This window comes from Chelonoidis abingdonii, chromosome 25, assembly GCF_003597395.2.
Source record: "Chelonoidis abingdonii isolate Lonesome George chromosome 25, CheloAbing_2.0, whole genome shotgun sequence".
Lineage (NCBI taxonomy): Eukaryota > Metazoa > Chordata > Testudines > Testudinidae > Chelonoidis > Chelonoidis abingdonii.
Window position 1 is genome coordinate 7,350,302 of NC_133793.1, and position 16,598 is coordinate 7,366,899.

General features: G+C 49.5%; 1 protein-coding gene across 12 annotated transcripts in view; it reads left to right on the top strand.

Annotated features, from left to right (window-relative positions):
* The first annotated feature begins 8,805 nt into the window (after positions 1-8,805).
* The window catches only part of MACF1 (microtubule actin crosslinking factor 1), a 250,864-nt gene continuing 243,071 nt past the window's right edge, over positions 8,806-16,598 (top strand). For all 12 annotated transcript variants that reach the window (XM_032789628.2, XM_075060891.1, XM_032789629.2 and 9 more), the window contains exon 1: positions 8,806-9,027. In XM_032789628.2, coding sequence (XP_032645519.1) covers positions 8,808-9,027 — 220 coding nt within the window. In that variant the 5' untranslated portion in view covers positions 8,806-8,807. The remainder of the gene's footprint in view (positions 9,028-16,598) is intronic.

The following is a 16,598-nucleotide window of genomic DNA, read 5'->3' on the forward strand; positions in this document are numbered from 1 at the left end:
CTATCTTGCCACTCAGGTATGTTTGCCTTTGTGATATATGGTCCCTTGCACCAAAAATCACAACACTATTCAAGTTACTCCAAGTCCCAAAGGACCGGTCACTTACCCCAGGTCAATTCCACTTTAGATCCTGCAGGAAAGACAACACTTGTAGCCAATGTTATAATAAATTAACTAAAGATGTATTAACTAGGAAAAGGAAATAAGAGAGTTATTAAGTTTATTTACAAGAAACTTCTATAATAAACAAGCTCTATATGGCCTGTAGGGCTAACCCAGGCCAAGCACTGGGGAACTTTTGCTTATGCTTAGAAATCTTGCCTGGCCAAAATCCAAGCAGCAAAAAAACTAAGTTTCCTCCTGTCAACGATTTTTATTCCCTTTCTCTAGAATTCAAGCTGATAGGACAAGTCCACCAGCACCTCTTCTCTTCATGGGTGCAGGGGGAGAAATCAACAGTCTTTTGTCTTTTGATGTTCCACAAAGGCTTCTCTGGTGTCTATGGGCCTTTTGTTGGGCAGGAGATAACATTTGCTGTGGCAAACTAGTATTTCACACTTGGTAATGCTTCTCTCCTAAGTGTGTGTGTGTGTGTGTTACAGTTTCCGAACAAATACTTTTACAATTACAGAGAAAACACTTAAATACTGCCTTATAACATGCAATGCAGGTATTCATGGGTGGTGAGTGAACCCCCACTTGGGGAGGCTAGCCCATCGGCCCTGACCCTCCTGCCTGAGGTCCCACCCCTGCATGGTGGAGCCCTAACCTCCCCCAACAGGAGGAGTCCTGAAGTCCCCCTCCTCACAAACAAAGGAGCTGAGCCGCCTCCAGCTAAGCGCTTGGTAGTGCTGGCAGCCCCACCCCATCTGAGCTGGATCCTTGGCAGACCCCGCTATTTACCTCTCTCCATTGTGAAAACTAACCATTTATTCCTACCCTGTATTTCCTGTCCGTTAATCAATGACTGATCCATGTGAGGACCTTCCCCTTCTCTGTTAACTGCTCATTTTGCTTAAGAGCCTTTGGTGAGGGACCTTGTCTAAGGCTCTCTGAAAGTCCAAGTACACTATATCCACTGGATCACCCTTGTCCACGTTTGTTGACCCCCCTCAAAGAATTCTAATAGAGGGGTGAGGCATGATTTTCTTTACAAAAGCCATGCTGACTCTTCCCCAACAAATTGTGTTCGTCTATGAGTCTGATAATTCTGTTCTTTACTATCCTTTCAATATATTTGCCAGGTACTGAAGTTAGGCTTACCAGCCTCAGATTGCCAGGATTGCCTCTGGTGCCTTTTTAAAAAATCAGCATTACATTAGCTATCCTCCAGTCTTCTGGTACAGAGGCTGAGTTAAGTGATAGGTTACATAACACAATTAGTAGTTCTGCAGTTTCATATGCGAGTTCCTGCCGAACTCTTGGGTGAATATTATCTGGTCCTTGTGACTTTTTACTCTTTAATTTCTCAATTTGCTCCAAAGCCTCATCTATTGACCCTTCAGTCTGAGACAGTTCCTCAGATTTGTCACCTAAAAAGAATGGCCCAGGTGTGGGGAATCTGTCACATCCTCTTCAGTGAAGACCAATGGAAAGAATTCATTTAGCTTCTCCACAATGTCCTTGTCTTCCTTCAGTGCTCCTTTTCCCGTTGATTGTTTGGCAGACTTCCTGCTTCTAATGTATTGAAGCATTTTCGCTGTTAGTTTTGGGGTCTTTTGCTAATTGCTCTTCAACATTTTTTTAGCCTGGCTAATGATACTTTACACTTCATGTTCCTTTCTATATTTCTCAGTGGCAGTCTGGAACAGAACCTGCGTCTCCTGATTTCCAGTCTAGTGCTTCATCCACTGGTTTTCAAGCAGGGGTACATGTACCCCTGGGGGTATGCAGAGGTCTTCCCGGCGTACATCAACTCAGCTAGATATTTGCCTAGTTTTACAAGAGGCTGTGTAAAAAGCATTAGTAAAGTCAGTGCAAACTAAAATGTCATACAGACAATGACTTGTTTATACTGGTCTATACTGAAATGTAAGTACAATATTTATATTCCAATTGATTTATTTTATAATTATGTAGTAAAAATGAGGAAGTCAGCAATTTTCCGGTAACAGTGAGCTGTGACACTTTTGTATTTTTATGTCTGATTTTTTGAGCAAGTAGTTTTTAAGTGAGGTGAAACTTGGAGGTACGCAAGACAAATTAGACTCCTGAAAGGAGAACAGTTGTCTGGAAAGGTTGAAAGCCAGACTAGGCCCAGCTGCTCTACAGAGAGATCAAACTATCTATCTATCTATCTTATTATTGTTGTTAATACTTGTATTACAGTCATAATCAGGAGCCCATTGTGCTAGGCGCTGTACCGACAAATAATAATAAAGACACTCCCTCCCCAGACAGCTTGCAGTCTAAGTGTGAGGCTGGATGACACAGGCAAACAAAACAGACAGATGGGGCAGGCAAGGAAGAGGTAAGGAAATGAACAGAGCTTAGCAGGAAAATAGAAAAGCTATCTGATAATGGCAGCCATCCCTGTGGTGTCTGAACAGCTCCCAAAGAATAAAGTAAAAATAAAATCGGTTGAAAGACCTGGAGCTGGTGTTACAAAGGCACCTCATGGGTTTTACAAAAGTGCAAAGTAAGTTCAGTGCCTTGAGTGCTCATGTGCTTTTGTAAATCCTAACACCTGCCTATTGGCACCTTTGAAAATCTGATTCTTTGGAAATCTAGCTTTCTTTAGTGAGGTGGCTAAGACATGAGAATACCACCTGCTGTACTCTGACCCAACCCCCCCACCCCCACCGTCTCTATTTATAGGGGATGCTGGATGCTGATGTAACACATTCATCTTCCCACTCCGTAAGCCTGAGCACATGACCTCCCCGGAGCCTTTTTATAATGTCCCCGTATCCGTTAGTGTTCTGTAATGTGCTTGATCACCCATCGCGGGGCACAGGCAGATTTTAACATATGTTGTTTGCAGAAGAAACAAAGGAAAACGACATGCCTCCTGATAAAGAGGCAGCAGCCCTGCTCCCGAGGCCAACGTCTGGGAAAAGGGAGGGGTCTTGTGCCATACCCTGGAGTTAACAAACTTGAGTCCCTAGCCTGTAACTGTATTGAATCTCAGAGTCAAGGGCCCTTTCCTGAGAACACCCTTTGTTATTATTATTCATTATTATTCCTTTGTATCACTGTAGTGCCCAAAGACTGCAACAGGACAGGACTCCATTGTGCAAGGTGCTGTACAAAACACTGCCCTCAACTCCCAGGCATTCAATATTGAATATAGGGACAGTTAACCTGAGCGCCTACCTGATTTCAATGGCCACTGTGGCTCAGGGAGAAAGCCCGGTTCTTAGATATTGGAAGGTAAGTGCTAAGTCATGTAATACTGTATGTGTAGCCTCAATGGTCCCATACACATGGCTAATATAATTTCCTCCGACTTTATATATCATCAGTAGCTCTGTTTGGGACTGATGATTTTGATTCCTCTCCTCTGTGCTGACTGCTCCTTCCCTCTTCCCATCAGCCTCCAATTAAAAATCTGCAAGAAAAAGTGTCACTTTTATGGCATGTTCCTTTCCCCAGGTTGTCTATACTCATATACCATTGCTTTATTTTATGCAGCATCTTTCACAGTATTCCCCAGATAGAGACAGGTAATAAATTATATAGCACAGGAGGAGAAAAGGGCCATTTTCAGATGAGATTTGAAAATAGATGAGGCACAGGAATAACAAGGAGGCTGTTCCAGAGGACAGGAAGTGCCCAGGAGAAGGCTCTCATGCTGGCAGTGATGGCACTGTGTGCTGAGACAGCCGGAAAGGCAGGGGTGGGGCTAGAGAGAGACAGGGTGGGTGGGACAGGCTGGATCAGGTGTGATGAGACTTTAAAGGATGAGAAGGCTGGTTTGTAATGATGAACAAAGGATATATAAAACATCAGTCTTATTGATTAAAAATAGGAGGATGGGGGGCAGTAATATCACTCAGTCCATGTGTGGAGGGGACCCTCTTCACACGGCTCTCCCCTCCGATATAGGGACTCAGCTGCCTCCTTTCCCCATCCTCCCCCACCCCCTGGCCCTCACAAAAACCTCCTCACTTGTTCAGGGATCTGCACTGATGGAAAAGGCAGGCAGTGGACCTGCTGGAGGAGGAATTGGCAGGCCAGTGGAGAGACACGCATTTTCCCCTCTTGCACCCAGATGAGCTTACCGATAAGAGACAACGCGGCCGGTGGGTCTGTTGCCTTTCCCACCAAGCCTACTCCGCAGTGGGGATCCTCCTTTAAAGAGGGTCCTTGGGGTAACTGCAGCCAAGAGAGGCCTGGTGACACAGCTCCAGCTGAGCTCCACTGCCCTGCGCCAGGCCCAGAGCTAATAAGGACACAGAGCTGCAGCAGAGACTTGGGGCCAGCATGGTGATGATGCTCGCTAGCCTCTCACTGATCCACAGGGGCCTGCATGGGTCCTGGGGGATCTGTGGGGCCTAGGGTCAGGTCCAGCGGGTTATTCTACCCTCCTTTGGCAGAAGAATGTTGGGGAATCTCTGCCAGGGCATCCCCATGGAGTTTTTCCCACTGGTTTGACTGGTGTGCTTGCCATGGTGTATGTATGTGTGATCCAGCCTGATTAATTCACAGCCATGTCAGGATAAATTATTTCCCAGGTGAGGCCTTGGGCAGTATTTTCTCTCCCCCAGTGTTGAAGTCTGCCTCACAGGTGTGATGTGATCATGTCTAGCCCCTTTCTGAAGTATAGCTGTTCCATTAGCTCTCCAAAACACGCCCCACCTCCCTCATTCCAATGAAGCAGTCTGTTCCTGTGTCCCTTTCGCCAGTTGACCAAAATCAATGGATCCTGTGAAGTCCTGCAGATAATATAATTACCCCCTTTCCCCACTGGCTTGATTTAAATTAATATTTTAACTTTTAAAATACAAGTGTGTGAAGGGGTTGCTGGCTGGTTGGTTAGGGAATTTGATCACAAGGGATGAATGGAGGGGACTGTTACATGGCTAGAGAGTTACAGACAGTGGGGAGAATGGGATGGATAATTAGGGGTGCATGAAAGGAGATAGTGTGGATCACTGCGTTGAGGGGGATAGAGAAAGGGAGATGGGTTGGACTGGGTGAATGGAGGAAGGAGGGAGGGATGTCAAGGTGAATGAATGAGGCAATGGTGGGTGAAGGTGGATGAATGGGGTGATGGTGGATAAAGAGATGGATGAACGGGTGGGGGGATGGTCAACGGAAGTGCATGAATGGGGGGATGGTGAATAAGGGAGAGATGACGAGCAGAGGTGGAGGAATGGGATGGGGCGATAGTGGGGGATGGTGGGTGGAGGTGGATGAATGGGGGGATGATGAGTAGAGGTGGATGAATGGGGGGAAGATGGATTAATGGGGGGATGGTGGATAATGGGGAGATGGTGAGCAGAGGTGGATGAATGGGGAGACGGTAGGTGGAGGTGGATGAATGGGGTGGGGCAATGGTGGGTGGAAATGGATGAATGGGGTGGGGGGATGGTGAGGGGATGGTGAATGGAGGTGGATGAATGGGGGATGGTGGATAATGAGGAGATGGTGGGTGAATGGGTGGGGCAATGGTGGGGGGATGATAAGTGGTGGTGGATGAATGAGGGGAAGGTGGATGAATGGGGGGATGGTGGGTGGAGGTGGATGAATGAGGGGATGAATGGGGGATGGTGGGTGCAGGTGGATGAATGAGGGGATGGTGGGTGAATGGGCAGATGGTGAGTGGAGGTGGACGAATGGGGGGATGGTGGGTGAATGGGGGGGTGAATGAGGGGATGGTGGGTGCAGGTGGATGAATGGGGGGTGGTGGGTGGAGGTGGATGAATGCGGGGAAGGTGAATGAATGGGGGGATGGTTGGGGGAGATGGATGAATGGGGTGAGGGTGCTGGTATATGCTGGAAGGGACAGGGGAAGGGGGTCAGAGCAGGGGGCAGCATGCCCTGGGGGCAGCTCCAGCTTCTGCCGGTAACCCAGACTGGCTGGCTCTTGTGGGGGGATGGCAGAGGGGTGTGTTATTCCCCTGCCCATGGAGAGTTCGGACTCTGCCTGCCCCATGGACACGGGGCGGGGGCGAAGCGGATCCCAGCCTTCTCCACCAGGCTGACACTCCCTTTCCCCGCTTCTCTAGTGCCATACAAAGAGCCAAAGGAGACGTGAAGCTCCCCCCCCCCAAAATTTCGGGTTGTGGCTCTGCAGGGGTCCCAGGAAAACAAGGCGGGGGGGAATGAGGGACAGCCAGCCCATGCCCCCTGGGTACGGTAGGGAGTGCTCCGAGCCTGGGGAATCCCCCGCTCCGTGCCAGGCTCCCAGGCCGGGGGTGCGGGGAGCCCCCCACTCTGTGCCAGGGTCGAGGAGCCCCAGCTCTCGGGCTGGGGGTGCGGGGAGCCCCAGCTCCTGCATTGGCTCCCGGGAGGGGCGGGCGGAGCAGGGGGAGGTGTCTGCGCTCCGAACGAGGAGCGGGGCTGGGAGCGGCGATGGGCTGCACACGCTCGGATGCTCCTATTCTTTGGGGGGATTTATTTTCTCCATCCTGCCTTTGCAGCGCCCCGGAGCCAGCCATTGCCGGGTGAGCGCCCTAGGGGCCGGGCGCGGAGCTGGGCGGTGACCCAGGAGGCCGCCGCCGGGCGCGGGGGTAAGTGCTGCGAGCCGCGGGGGTGGCGGGCTGGATCCATGGCAGATGCTCGGCGCCAAGGGGCACCGCTGGCGGCCCCTCCCCGTGCCGGCGGGGAGCGGCGTTCGCAGGGCTCTGTCCTTTGCCGCGGGGGACCAGCTTTGCCGATAACGTGCAGCTGGCGAGGCTGGGGGCTGCGGGGCGGGTGGATTGGGGACTGGGTGGGGAGGGGGCTTGCTGCAGAAGCAGCCTGTCCCCTGGCCCGATCTGCCCGTGGCATGCACCGAAGCCATTGCAGTCCATGCACATTGCTCCCCTCCTTGCACCTGCGGCTGGCTGGACACATCATAGCAATGATCGCCCCGCTATTCCACTGTTAACCCCCCCGACCGCCTCCCAATTCCCTCCCAGAAAAGCAGCCTCGTTCCCCGGCTATGCAAACCGGGTTTCAGTCCTTATTCCTGGCTGCCCCTGATGTGGGTGTGTTCCCAAGAAAATGGGGAGAAGAGACATTTTCCCTCTATTTCTCTTAGCATGGCAGATGCAGGCGGACAGCATATACATCTGCAGCTCCATATTTTAGAAAATAAACATAGCAAAAAAAATTTTTTTTGCTTATTATTGGGAGGTGCATGACTCATGAAATTATTTATTTCTCTTGATTTTTTTTCTCTTTGTTCCTGTTTCACTGCTTACATACTGCTACTACTAATGCTGTCCTCCATAGAGACAGCCGCTCCTCCATTACCGGTTTTAGGAGTCAGGCACATTTCTTTCCCAGTGGCTCTAGAGAATAAAATATGAGTGATTTAAAATATGTCTTATTGCAAAGTGCTTATTTGCTCGCTGGAGGTACATTACACAGACTCACTTGCTCCTTAGGATAGGAAGCTGCTACCAATTTCGTCCAATAATGGTTAATGAAGTGGATTTTTACAGCTGCTCCCACTTTGGGGAAGATCGGGGACAATGGATATTTCTTAGTAGTTTAGATTTTAAGCTGCCTTATGGTCAGATTAAAAAAAAATCAGAGTTTGCTTTGTTGAACTGAGCAAGGTGCATATTGCTCCAGAGATACCAACCTATATTTTGATGGCCAAGACAAGATGATGCTATTGGACTTCCTATTCGGAGCCCTAGACTGAAGTCATCCTGTAACAGAAAATGGGAAACTGAGGCAATGGTGTGTAGGACACTGCTGTGAGAAAGATCACGAGGCTGCTGTTCTAGTTCACAGCTCAAGAGGGAAGTTCATAGGCCGGGAGTGCTAGACGGCACTGGCAGGGCACTGTTGTGAGGAAGTTCACAGCTTCTGGGAGGCAGTTCATAGGCGAGGAATCGTAGCTGGCACTTACAGGGCACTGTTCTGAGTACGTTCACACAGTGATTGTTCTGCTTGGCACTGCAGGCCCCTGCTGTGAGGCAGTTCACACTGTGGCAGACTCTAGCTGGTGCTGCTGTGAGGAAGCTCATGCTGCTGGAATTCTGGATGCTCTCGGCAGGTCTCTGCTTTCAGGAAGCTGCCATGCCCGTTAGCATTGTCTGGACATTGGTGTGAGGGCCCTCAAGCTGTTGCCCTCCAGCCTGGCTTGGGGGGCAGCTCTGTGCTGGTAGGGCTTTTGGTGGTGTCATGAGAACTGAGGAAGAGTGAAGGGCTGTTCATGCCCAGAACAGACACATCACATGCAATAGCAGCGTATACTTCCACTCACAGCGTCCCGCCTTAAACCTGCCTTGGAGTGACATCTCTCAGTGTCTGCAGGCCTATTTCAGCCTTTGCTCTTTTCTGCTGAGATCACCATTTCCACAGGGACCATGAGTGGAGGCCCACGCCAACTAATTTCCCGTAGGCAGCTGACAGCCATTAGGTCATAAGTGCTCAGTCCCGTAGGCAGCTGACAGCCATTAGGTCATAAGTGCTCAGCACTCATTACCTGCCTGTGTCAAACTGGAACAGGTGCCTTGGACTGGAAAGGATCCCTATTGCAATGCCAACCCCCTGAGCCACCCAGTGGCCACGTATTGGTAGGACTGCTTGGAAAATCAAGAGAAGGTTGCTAGTATCTTCCCATGGAGCTGAACTTCATGTGTTGTTTTATCCACCCACAGATCGCTGTCGTTGAAGAGTAGCGCATCCCTCTCGTGTGAGCCATGTCTTCCTCCGATGAAGAGACCCTCAGCGAGAGGTCATGCCGGAGCGAGAGGTCGTGCCGGAGCGAGAGGTCCTACAGAAGCGAGAGGTCGGGAAGTCTGTCTCCTTGCCCCCCGGGCGACACCTTACCTTGGAATTTACCCCTGCATGAGCAGAAGAAGCGGAAGAGCCAGGATTCAGTGCTGGACCCAGCAGAGAGAGCTGTCGTCAGAGTAGCTGGTAAGGAAACATGCAATATCTAGGAATTAAAGCCATGTCCCTATTGGTTCCTTTATAACTGTCCCCTGAATCTCGGCATGAGGCCCCCATCAGATATGCCTTCTTTTAGAGCTCATCCATGCCACTCCTTGCGTCAGCCCAGAACGGCTGCCTAAGAGCCATCCCAAGTACCCCACTCCTATAGGACTGATCATGCATCTCTGGAGCTCTCCAAGCCTCCTGCGAGCCCTGGGAGTGAGGGACCCGGAATCAGATTTGTCTGCCATAGAGCACTGGACTTGCCGCATCATTTGAATGAAAGGTAGTGAAACCTAGCTGCTGTCAGTGGTAGTGCCACAGTGTAGGGTGATACAAAAGGCCCATGTTCAAAAGTGGCCTGAGGTCTCTCAAGCCGCCTGTGCTCTGGAAGAAATGGGACCTATAATTCACCATCTGTGCAGTTCCATCAGCAGTGGAAGCCATACTGTCGACAGGCCACCACAGGTGTCTTTACCACTGTGTGTGTCAGTGGTGGAAGACGTAGTGTACCCGGAGCTTTAGTATTTTCACTACAAAGCCAGTTTAGATCATTCAGTGCCTGAGCCTGCATGTTCCCCTCCCGTCTCCTCTCTGTCTTCCACCATTTCTGCTGCTCGCGGAGCATCTCCAGTAGGGAATCATGTATCCCGTTGTCTGCCAATGTAGACACAGCATCAGTTCCGTGGCTGGTAGAGTGCTCAAGCACTCTACCATAGCAATGTTAGGAGATGATGATGGTCCTTCAATGCTCCCACTGATTGGAAGAGCCCTTTCACTCTCTCCTTCAGCCCTGGGCCATGAGTCTGGTTCTGAAATTAAATGAACAGGGGGGTATGGAAGAAAAAATGCTGTTTTTGGGATAAGGTGGCCACCCATCCCTTCATTCATGGGAGTTTCCTGATCTGCACAGGTCTACTCCATCTCCCACGAGTTGGGCTTGCATGGCCATTCAAAACCCCAGTATTTGAGCCAGCCTCCTCCATGACTCAAAGACCCAGCCTCTGAGATGCAGCATTATGGTTTCGTGACGATTACTTTGTCTGCCGGGTCACATGCAGCTGGGTGTCCATGGCAAGTGGATGTGAAATGAAATGCAAGGGGCAGGTTTGATGGGTTGCGAGTTCTCTTGCCCCCATTGTGGTGCCTTGTTGATAGTGTTCAAGCTGAGCATTTGCAAGGGGATTGGAGGAATCGAAACATTTGTAGTGGCTCGGGGGGCATCCTTGGGGGCAGAGGTGGAAACTATCCACTCATCAGTATGGGCAGGGGCCTAGGGTGGGCATGCAGTGGTTTTCCTGTAGGGTGGTTCTCTATGGGCAGGGTTTGTTGCTGTTTTGTTTGAATCCTTTTGACCATATGTTTAATTGGTGGCAGGGCACCAGGAACATTTCTCTTGGTTTGAGTCCAAATGAGTAGTCCTTCCTCCCCCAGCTGGGGAAAGTGACTCCAGTCCCACCCACCTGCCCTACCTAACTCTTGGGGATGGAGAGGAGCAGGAGGGGGGCTTAGTGCTGAGTATCTTGGGGTGTGTGTGTGTAGGGTGACCAGATGTCCCAATTTTATAGGGACAGTCCTGGTTTTTGGGTCTTTTTCTTATATAGGCTCCTATTACCTCTCACCCCTGTCCCAATTTTTCACATTTGCTGTCTGGTCACCCTAGGAGAAGTGCAAGATGGTCATCTCACTTTGGGTCCTCCCTGAAATCACACAGGCCTCAACCCTCACCCTCCAGCATGAAATGTAATGGTCTGCGCTACACAGGAATCCAGGCTAGATGAGCACATGGTCCCTTGTATATGGTCCCTCTGCACCAGCCCCAGTCCTGACTTTTCACACTTGCTGTCTGGTCACCCTATGTGTGTGTCACAGCGCCCCCAGGTTGGCCTTAAATGTCTGCTGCTGATTGTCTCCCTGAAAACAGCAGCTGTCATGAGGAAACCCTAGAGGACTCTCTCTTTGATGTCATTAACAAAGGGTGGAGCTTATTCCTCACATCCAGTGAGGAAGGGTCTAAAATACCCCCCAAGTTAAAATAAAATCACTTCCTTTTGGCTCTTGCCATTCTTGCCCCTGTAAGGCCAAGTGGGGTTCAGGATAGAACCATGCTTTTATGTCAGCCTTCGATTGTAGACACTTTGGAGCAGAGACCATTTCTGATTCGGGTCTGTACACGCCTAGTACAAGCCGGCTCTGGTCCATGACTGGGGCTCCTCAGTAGAGCTGACTGGAAGATTTTAGACAAAATTTCCCATGGAAAAAGAATTGTATGGGAACAAATGTGAAATTTTGTTTTGAAACTAAAATTTTATCCTGAAATGAAATGTTGAATTTTTTTCTAAATGAAAATTTTCCAAAAATGAAAGAAAATGCACATTTCCATTGGGTGGGAAAGGTCAAATATCAAAATTTCCTGCCAAATGAAAATTCCTAGTTTTGACCAGCTGCACATGGTGTTACCATAATATGAATAATGATACCAACCAGCCCCAGGGGAACAGAAAGAGTTAATCCACCTCTCTTCTGGGGAGAGAGATGCAGAATTCCCCAGCCCACTTAGAAGGCTGCTTCATGGGGTGAGTTTGTTATTTTGTTTGCAAATGCTATTAATATATGGAGATATATCTATTTCATAGAGCTGGAAAGGATCCTGAAAGGTCATTGAGTCCAGCCCCCTGCCTTCACTAGGAGGACCAAGTACTGATTTTGCCCCAGATCCCTAAGTGGCCCTCTCAAGGACTGAATTCACAATCCTGCGTTTAGTAGGCCAATGCTCAAACCACTGAGCTATCCTTCCCCCTTGGGAGTCTCTGGGCAGGAGGAACCAGCCAATTAAAGTGGTAATTCTTAAAAATGCTCTGCCTGGGACTGGAGGTAAAATCAAGTAGCGGGGGTGTGGGAAAGCCTTGTCCTAGAAATGCTGGGCCTTGGAGGCTGGAATATGAAAATGGCTGGAAGAAAGGATGCAAAGTGTGGCCCTGATTCTGGGGGACGCTGAGCATCCACAACTCAGGGGACTCAGCACTGCTCAGGATTGCATTCTGCCTAGCGCTGCGTTCCTGATCTGCTTCCCTACAATGTGAAATAAACTGGTCCTGCAGAGTGCTGATCCCTCCTGCAAGGTGACGAGCACCTGCCATTCACAATGGAGGTGGGGGTTGCACTGATTTGGGTCCAAGCTGAAGAAATGAGAAATGCTGCTATTTTCCCAGCTGTGAGTTTGCTCTGATCTTTCCTTCCATTCTGTAATGCCAGGGTCTGTCGTCACGCTGGGTAGATCCAGCCCGTGATTAAAGAAAAGAGAATGTCATATAATCTGCTTTTATGCAGATTTCACATTAAAAATAACTTGTGAGTTGCAGCTAGACTGCACTCAGCAGGGAAGAAAGAGTTGGAAGCAGTTTCATGTCACTGGGTTTGAAAATGTGTTGAAATATTGATATAGGTTTTTACATTATTTATTGAGATCTTTGCTGGAGGCTGCACCAAAGCATGAGGAGATGTGACCTCCACATCTTTCTGGGATGGGTTTCAGTTTGGAATGGTGTCAGACGCCTGGTTTCCATCCACACTTGAGGCCATGACCCGGGGACAGATATCAGAGGGAATTTTGTTTTAGCTATTTCAGTGAGAATGAGCACCTCTTGGTACAATCAGGGTGGAGCTAATACCACATTAACACACAGACAGGAGCTGCCTCTCATTAAAGCCCATGATCATTTCACAAGGAGATTACTAGTGCCAGGATGCGACTCTGTCCGTATCTGCCCCCACCAATGACTGGGACCCCTGGATTGGTCATTTGAGGAGGGGGAGTTGAATCAACTCACTGAAATACAGAACTCTCCCCCGGCACTTGTATGGATTCCACTTCTTTAGTCTGACTACAGAAGCTTGTACTCATCGTCAGCGGGATAAGTACATCCTGATCCACCCACGAGAGCACAGCGGGGGTGAATGACAGCTGTGGTGGGTCACGAGATGAAGGCAGAATTGTCCTGGATCAAATATTGGATTCTGTGGATTTCACAGGTGATGTCAGCGGGGAGCGAATGAGTGGCTGGGCCAAAAGAATTTCTGGGTTCAGGGACAACACAACTACTTGCTACTTGTGTCCTCTTGACTTCTATCTCTACCTCTCCTCCTCCTTGTTCTCTTTTCTTCTCTTCTCTTCCATTGCCTTCCCCATTGCCATCCTGCTCCCTTGGCCCACTCCCGAAACAATCCGGGCCTCGGAACTGTCACTCTGGTCCCCACGCTGCAGAGAGCAGAGAACGGATCACAAGGAGCATTCCATCAGCCAACCCAGTGTCAGGGCAGCACCCAGGGCGTGGCTCGCTCTCCACCCCAGATGCCTCTGTTAATGAAGCAAGACAATATCACAGGGCTCCAACAGCAGAGGGCCAGGAATCAGGTTCTCTTCCCAGCTGTTATTACAGACTTGCTGTGTCTTTGAGCACCTCACTTTAGCTCTGTGCTGTTAACTCATCTGTAAAAGGCGGATCTTAGTATGTCCCCAGCTCATGGTGGGTGCCGTGAAGTTTAATTCATCACTATTCGTAGAGCACTTAGATAGCAGAGGCTGTAGCTGCACAGAATATTATTATTATGAACTGTCTCTAGTGCAGTCGCTGTGCGTGATACTTTACGGGGATGGGGTGGATCCTCTGTCACTTGAAGTCTCTACAAAGAGACCGGATGCCTTTCTAAAAGATACACTCTAGTTCATCCACAGTGTATTGGGCTGGCAGAAGGAATCACTGGGCGAAATTCTCAAGCCTGGGCCTTACAATCTATGGATCTGTGAAAAAAAAGGACAGTCACTGCCCCAGTGAGCGGAAACACACCACAATGACAACGTGCTGTGGTGGGTAGGGGACGGGGTAATGGGCAGGAGACGCTAGGAGAAAATCTTAGAAGCGAAAACTGCTTCTGTGCTGAGCAGGCCACAGATTTTTTGTCACTTTGTTTATTGCTTGTTAGTTACATTTTTGCAACTGTCTTTCCGGGTGGATGGGGGGCGAGGGAGGGATTATTGTTGAAAGACTTGACAGGAGCCTTGAGTGCAGCAGTTGTCAGGCAAGAGGTCTTCACCCTCAGGGCTGTCCCCAGCACTTGAAGTGTGTGGGTGAATCTGTTCCCTTCTCTTCTCTGAAGCATGTTTGCTCAGCTGTTGTCTGGCTTCCTGTGCAGTGCGGGACACCTTGACATTCCACTGAAGGCGATGAGCTTTCAGGCACTCACCTGGCAGCATCTGGTCACATGAGTGGCTTGTAAACCTGAGTGCCCACCCATTCCCACCCGGAGCGGGAAGTAGAGCAAAGGATTCTGGTACCTATCTGTGGAGGTGTGGCTGGGAGTGGCTTTATGTAGGGTCCTCAGACGAGACAGGTTTAGAGCCTAACTTTCTTTATCAGGCTGCTCTGTCTTGTTTCACTGGCTTGGCAAATTCTTGTGCTCATGGCAGCTGATGCTTTACTTTGGATTGAAAAGACCCTTTGATCCTAAACCTGTTTGGACTTGCTCAGCCCGTGGGCCGTATTCTGATTTCAGGTTTGCTGGTATCCATGTGGAGTAACTCCAGAGACTGCCTGCTGGGGATTAGCTCTGGATTTACACTGGACTAAGTAGGGGGCTAGAGATATGAATATACTTAGGGCCGAACTGCCTCCTTAGGTGCCGAAGTCCAACATTTAGGCACTACCAACATTCTCAAAGCCACTGCTCAGCTGCTGCCTGAAGTCCCCCGGTGCCTAATTTTCCACTGGTAGAAGTGAACAAAGTCCAGACTCTGCCCCACGGCTAACAAACTGCTGGGAGCCCCCGCAGCATTCTCAAACTAGGTGTTCTTCCCCCCACCTACGTCACCGGCAGGGCCTGATCCATGCCTACCGGAGTGAGCTTTCCACAAAAGACAGCAGGAGGGGCGGGCCCAGAATACCCATTAGCTCAGTGCTTAGAGCACTCCCCTGGGGTGTTGGAGACACTTATTTGCATCTCCACACTGTATGATTTGGAGCAGGGATTTGAATCCAGGCCTCCCATTTCCCAGGTGAGTGCCCAGGTCCCTGGGCGACAGAGTCAGTCACTCTCTCCCCCAGTAAATATGGAATTATTTAGACAAAGAGGAACAGCTCCCAGAGGAGAGATTGGGACAGCCAGCCCCATGAGAGCCAATAACCTGGTGGCGAGGATGCTCACCTGGGTCCAAGTCTCTGCTCTAACGCAGGCGGAGTTGGGATTTTAATCGGAGCCTGCCATCTCCCAGGTGCTGGCCCCATGCACGCTGCAGTGGGCTGGGGGGTCTCTCTCTGTTGGCAAGAAAGGGTTGACCTGGCTGAGGTGACTGCCTCCGGAAGAGGGTTCACAGCTGAGAATCCCAACTGGTGGGAGATGCCATCTCTGGCCTGTCAGTCTGGAATCAATGGGAGTTAGACACGTTGGTACTTTTGTGAGTCTGGGCCCTAAGTCTTGCCCCTTTTCTTTGCATTTCTTTCCTGGCTAGCTTAGGTGGCTCCCCATTCAGCTTGCTGGCTTCTGGGAATATCTTTGTTAGATGCCTGACTCTCCCTATGGATTGTATGTGGTGCCTGGGGACCTATAAAATGATAGGGTCTAAACTAGCGGTTACCACTCAGGAAAGAGATCTTGGAGTCATTGTGGATAGTTCCCTACAAACATCCGCTCAGTGTGCAGCAGCAGTCAGAAAAGTTAACAGAGTGTTAGGAACCATTAGGAAAGGGATAGATAATGAGACAGAAAATATCATAATGCCATAATATAAATCCATGGTACACCCACACCTGGAATACTGCATGCGTTTCTGGTCTCCCCATCTCAAAAAGATATATTAGTATTGGAAAAGGTGCAGAGAAGAGCAACAAAAATGATTGGGGTGTGGAACAGCTTCCAGACAAGGAGAGATTAAAAAAATTGGGACTGTTCAGCTTAGAAAAGAGACAACTAAAAGGGGATATGAAGGAGATCTAAAATCATGAATGGTGTGGAGAAAGTGAATAAGGAAGTGTCATGTACTCCTTTACGTAACACAAGAACTAGTAGTCGCCTGATAAAATGAATAGGCAGCAGGTTTAAAGCAAACAAAAGGAAGTACTTCTTCACACAATGTGCAATCAACCTGTGGAACTCATTGCCAGGGGATGTTGTGGAGAACAAAAGTATAGCTGGGTTCAAAAAAAGAATTAGATAAGTTCATGGAGGACAGATCCATCAACAGCTACTAGCCAAGATGGTCAGGGCTGCAACCCCATGCTCCAGGTGTCCCTAAACCTCCAACTGCCAGAAGCTGGGACTGGATGAAAGGGGATGGATTACTCAATAAATTGCCCTGTTCTGTTCATCCCCTCTGAAGCACCTGGTGCTGGCCACTGTCAGAGGCAGGATACTGATTTGGATGGACCACAGGTCTGACCCAGCATGGCCATTCTTATGTTCTGACTCTGGAATGAGAATTGCACAAGGTGGCAGGGGCACCTAGGAATGAGGTGTTGCAGTGCTAAGCATTGCATGACCAAAGCACATTTGTGAATCTAGCC